Genomic DNA, 6,000 nt, shown 5'->3' with positions numbered 1-6,000 from the left:
ACACTTATACAATAAAACTAGCTGGCCATCCTAAATTTTCATATGCTCATGCTCAGTGTGACTCATGTCCAAATCACACAACTAGAAATGGAAAAACTGGGACTTGGGCCTGGAATTTTAAATTTTAAACCCCTGCTATCCAGGCCAAGGGGCTTTTCCCGCTCACTCCCTTCCCCAGCCCCGCCGCCCTCCCTGCCCGTGTGCTTAGGGAGCACAGAGCAGTGTCTCTCTGAACCACTTGGGTCCCCAGGGTCTACCCAGCGCCAGCGTCTTTGAGCCAGTGCTTTATTCCTCTGGCTCCATTTCTGCCCCGTGGCTCAGGGGTCCCATCTCTGCTACACTCTCTGGCTTGTACAAGTCAAACCACTGCTCCCCTGGCTCCAAGGCCATGATGGCATCTCAGTTTGGTCCTTGGAGATTTAACGCTTGTCCATCAGCTCCTTCTACTCTCAGCTGTCAGATGAGAATCCCAAGACGCACAGGCCGGTCCCCTCCTCTGTGCAGGCCACTGCTCCCCTGGAGAACAGTAGCCACAGGGTCGGCCCACATCCTCGAGGCACGGGCCAAGAGGAGCCTGGCCCAGGCCAGCCCACTGAGCGCCATCGGCAGCCTGCAGAGTATCACCCTACCCCACGGCCACAGCAGTGATGCCTGCTCCTCCACAGCACCGGGGCTGGAAGGGTCCACAGGCCCCAACACTGGCCTTGCTTGTGTTGTCTGTATAACCACGACTGGCTTTATCACAAATTATAATCACACGGCAGAGGCAGTGAGGCAGAGACAGGCAGCTGGTGGGAAGAACTTTCCGGTGCATGTCCTCTAGGCGTTGTTCCTGTGCCCTTAGAAACAAACCCCTGCGTGCATTTAAGCAGGTAACCTTGCACCCTGCCTTAGAACCCACCTTTCCTTTAGGTTGCCAGGGTCGCTGTGTTAGTGATGATGATGCCTGATAATTGTCACCTGGTTATTTCATAATTGAAATTTTTCCTTTCCACCGTCCACAGCAACGACTTATGCTATAATGATGAGAAAATGGCTAAAATAGAACGGAGAAGCTGCACCATTCCTGGCCGATGTGCCAGGGGCAGGGTCGGACCCTGGCCCTTCCCAGGTGTTATTCCTGCAGCTGAGCATGGGGACAGAGTCCTCGCTGCACCTCAAAACAAGAAAGCAACATCTGCCATGTTCCATAGGAGGGTCGCCCATGCACATTGGAAGCCACACTGCAAAACTGCAGTGTTATTTGGCTTGTTTTCAGGGTTCTCTGGAAACAGAGCCCTCCTTAAATTTAGGCCAGCTAATTTTGTAGTAGCCAAAAAGCACTGAGGGCTTTGCCATGTACAAGTCCCCTTAACTTCTGCCTGGCTGCAGAGGGACCGTCACGATCGTTCCCATTTCACAGATTTGCGGAACTGATACCCAGAGGCCCCGTGACTTCCCAAGGCCACGCCAAGATCCCCGGTAAACTTTCATCCAGTTCCTAAACAGTCCTGTTAAACAGGACTTTAACAGCAGACTTCTTGTTCAAAATCCAAGCAAACACCAGATAAAGGGCATTCTAAATATATTTCTTTTCTATAGATGCTGATCTCCTGTTACTGGAAAACAGGAATTAGCCTGTCTGTTGGAGGATGTGGCTGGCTCTTTATAAAAAGGATATAGAAGAAATTCACACAGATTGCCAGCTGCATTATGCTGCCGACGGCTTCCAGCAAGAGAAAAACCTTCGCGGCCAGATATTTCAGTAAGAATTTTATTATGCTCTGCTTGGGAGTGATTATCTTTGCTCGTGACTTCTTCCTGGAGGGGTGGGGTCACCGTGGCCACCAAAGGGATCATCTTGGTCTTTAAAGCTGAGCGCGCCATGGGATGCGTTCGTGGTCAGGGTCTTGCCCTCTTTCGGCTCCTGTGCCCAGCCAGTGGCCCAGTGCTCACCCCTGAACTCAGGCAGCCGCTCTACGTCTGTCTGAAAAGCAAGGGGCTCGACAGGACCGTGGCTGTCATAGGTGCTGGGCCCAGTGGTTGGGGGCTCTGACAATATTCAGAGTCTACAGGGACCACTGTGTCCAAGGACTACAGGGGGCTCTAAGTAAGGTCCTGGAAATGGTGCAGCCAATAGCTGAGAGATGGTGACAGCTCAGTAACCCCGAGTAAAGTTCCCAGAAAATAATTGTTGTAGCAGGAGGACTGTCTTCTGTCTGGGTCACAGGCACTGGGGGCTGGGCATGCCCTGTCACCGCAAGCTAGATTGTGTAGTCACTGGCTGGATCACAGGCAGGAAACAGCTGGTTGGGTCCTGCATGCGATAATAGTGCCTGGCCATCTGGACCTGCATGTCCTTGGGCTGGGGATGCTCAAAATTTCAGATGCTGGGAGCAGAAATGCTCCAAGTAGAATCAGCCTCCAAACTCCTCTGGAGACTCAGTTTCAATGGGTCTTGGATGGATCCCAAACACCAGCACACTTTGCAAATTTCTGATGAATGTAATGTTCAGGGTCAGGACAGAGACAAGGAGGGCTAGGATCCCACACAGCCACCTTGTTGTGGTCTGTGCAGGGGTGGGGAACTGAGGAATAAGACTTCGTGTCTGCAGAAGTAAGAACTGGGCAGTGGAAGCCAGGGGCCGCTGTGCTGTGGGCTCGACTCCAGCGGTGACAGCATCTCCACCAGCAAGCCTAGAGATCAGCCTTAGAGCTTTCAGGCCATGCTGGGGGTCTGGACACCTCTAGGTATCTTCATCTGAGCCGAGTCCACAACATCACCCCACTGCAAAAGAAAAGACCCTTGCTTTCACAGAAGGTTCCAGATCCAGGGTTTCTCTGCTGTGACCGATTGTTCAGATGGCATTGAGAAAGGGAGAGAGGAGACTTTAAGGGGCTTTAAACTAATGTTCAAGGGGCTTTAGACTAATGAATGAAATTGAATTAACTTTTGTATTGAGATGAAATTCACGTCGTACAAAATTAACTGTTTTAAAGTATAAAATTTGGTGGCGATTCATACATTTGCAATGTTACACAACCACCACCTTTATCTAATTGCCAACTCCTTTCATTGCCCTGTTCCTATTAAGCAGTCGCTCCCTGCCCACCCCGCCCCTGGCGGCTACCAAAGCACGCTCCGTCCTGTGGGCCGACCTGTGCTGGGTGTCTTAGAAAGGGAATCGGGCCATAGGTGGCTACGTGGGGTCCTAGCCCTCCTCTCTGTCCAGACCCTGAACATTACATTCATCAGGAATTTGCAAAGTGTGCTGGTGTTTGGGATCCACCCAAGACCCATGGCTTTCTTTACCTAGCACAATATTTTCAAGGTTCATCCACTTTGTAGGATGTGTTAGTACTTCATTCCTTTTGATTAGATTCACTTGTAAAGGATCATTTTATCTCAAACATGTAGGCAGCTTTGTAAAGCTGCTGATGCCATTTCATAGAGGTCTTTGAAAAAGAAAGGGATTGCCAGCCCAGGGAGGTGACTTCTCCCAGCCTTTGGTCTCATGACTGCCTGCCTGCCTGCCTATCTATATCATCTATCTATCTATCTATCTATCTATCTATCTATCATCTATCATCTCCCTCTCTCTCTTCCTCTTTCTGCTTTTAAATGACATTTCTAGGAATTGGGACAAATGGAAAGTTTTTAGGTATTAAATTTTCTACCTCACTTTTTCACTTTGTCCACAATTTTTCTAGGTCAGAACCCGCCAGAAGCCAGGTGCAATGGCACACATGCCTGTTAATTCCAGTACGTGGGAGGCCAAAGCAGTAGGATCATACATTTGAAGCCAGTCTGGGCAACTTAGTGAGACTCTGTCTCAAAATAAATAAGATAGATAGGTAGATAGGTGGATAAGTAGGTAGGTAGGTAGGTAGATAGATAGATGATAGATAGAGAATATCTGTGGCTCAGTGGCAGTGTGTCCATGAGTTCAGTACTCAGTAACAAATAAAAAGAATGTGCCAGCGTTTTCCCCCCAACAGGAAGTTGGAGGTCTCCCCTTTGGTGGCTCTGTACTGAAACTCTAATTCAGGGATGGGCACTGCCCATGGCCCATCGCTGAGAGGCCCTCTGTGGGCTGTGCTGCCAGCTCAGGCCTCTGCAGCTAGTTTCCTTACCAGCTGCCCACACTTAGACTCATTGGTCTGCCCATGGCTTCTCCCTGTGGCTGGCCTTCCTGAGCAGTGTCCCCTCCTCACAGGAGCCACTGTCTGAATGATCATAGTAAGACCCCTGTTCATACCAAAGTGTCCAAAAAGAAGAGGAGGCTTCCCCGAATCCAGCCTTCCTATGGGTCCCTCGCTCCCTGGCCCACAAGCTGTGGTGTCCACTGGCAGCCTGTATGAGTCACAGGGGGACAGTTATGCAGTCACCCGGCCACAGGTCACCAGGCTGGGGGAGGGGCAGACCCTGCCTATCACAACGACTCTGAGACCCAGGCCCAGAGGGCTGAGACGGAGGGATCCTGGAGGTCTCACGTCAGCAAATAAGTCCTGGGCCTCTCCACACTAGACCACAGCTGTGGTCCACAGTAACCCTGCCCCAACTATTCCTGGAGCCCAGCAAGTCTAGTCCTACCACATGCTGAAAAGGGGAGCACCAATGGCCCCACCAAAGACCACACCAATGGCCACACCAAAGACCACACCAATGGCCACAAAAATGGCCATGCCAAGGACCACACAAATGGCCCCACCAAGGACCACACCAATGGCCACACCAAGGACCACACCATGGACACACCAAAGGACACACCAATGGCCATGACAATGGCCACTCTAATGGCCATGCCAAGGACCACACCAATGATTCCGCCAAAAACCATGCTAGTGGCCACACCAATGGCCACACTAATGGCTACACTAGTTGCCACACTGACCACACCAATGACTATACCAATGGCCACACCAGTAGCCCCACCAAGGACCACACCAATGGCCACCCTGATGGCCCCACCAAGGACCACATCAAAGGCAAAACCGATGGTTATGTCAAGGACCACACCAGTGACCACACCAATAGCCACATCAAGGACTACACCAATGGTCACACTCATGGCAATACCTATGGCCACAGCAGTGACCACACCAACTGATATACCAATAACGACACCAATGATCACATCAAGGACCACACCAATGGCCACACCAGCTGTTAGTGTATATGGGGGCAAAGGAAACACAGCCTTTAAAGAGACCAGGCTTTATTTAGGAACAAAACCTGGAAGAAGGCATCTGACCAGAGAGAGAGCCCACAAGAGTCAGAAAGCCCGGGCCTCCTTACAGGCTACAGGATTTTTATGGGGCCAGGAAAGGGGGTGGGATACAGGAATAAGCCACTGGTTGGTGTACTAGTAGCCAGGTCATCTCAGGGCAGGGCAATGGTCGGGAGGGCATTTATCTTTATTTTCTTTGTTCTCAGTCCTCCTCTGGCATGACTTCATGGGCAGACCTCACAATGCCCACGCTAATGCCACACCAGTGACCACACCAATGACCACACCAATGACCATACCAATGCCCATGCTAACACCACACCAATGACCACACCAGTGACCACAACAATGGCGGTTTCTCCCTGCTTTCTTATACTCTATTTCTACTTTACTTTTCTTTATTCTGTGGTCTTGGGAATTGAACCCAGGGTCATTATACCTCTAAGATACACTCCCAGCCCTTTTTATTTATTTTGAAACAGGATTTCACTAAATTGCTGAGTATCTTGATAACTTACTGAAGCTGGCCTAGAACCTGCAATCTGCCTGTCTCCGCCCCCCCAAGTACTGGATTACAGGTGTGCATCACCACATTCAGCTTCTTGCTTCATTTTTCTATTTATTTCTCATACCTATGTAGCTTTACATTGATATTTTGAAATACCTGAGATAATTAGCTTATAAAGAGGAAAGATGTATTTCTGCTCACAGTTTTGGGAGGTGCAGTCCATGATAGATTGACCCTGTTCCTCTGGGCTTGTGGCAAGGCAGGAGCATGTGGTGGAGCAAA

General features: G+C 50.1%; 1 protein-coding gene across 1 annotated transcript in view; it reads left to right on the top strand.

Moving 5' to 3' along the window:
• Positions 1-1,692: 1,692 nt before the first annotated feature.
• The window catches only part of ARHGAP22 (Rho GTPase activating protein 22), a gene marked incomplete at both ends in the record, with an annotated part of 150,566 nt that continues 146,258 nt past the window's right edge, over positions 1,693-6,000 (top strand). The window contains one exon of the mRNA XM_080694482.1: positions 1,693-1,744. Coding sequence (XP_080550608.1) covers positions 1,693-1,744 — 52 coding nt within the window. The remainder of the gene's footprint in view (positions 1,745-6,000) is intronic.

This window comes from Muscardinus avellanarius (assembly GCF_963383645.1).
Source record: "Muscardinus avellanarius genome assembly, chromosome: 4".
Classification (NCBI taxonomy): Eukaryota; Metazoa; Chordata; class Mammalia; order Rodentia; family Gliridae; genus Muscardinus; species Muscardinus avellanarius.
This window is presented reverse-complemented; position numbering and strand designations above follow the sequence as displayed.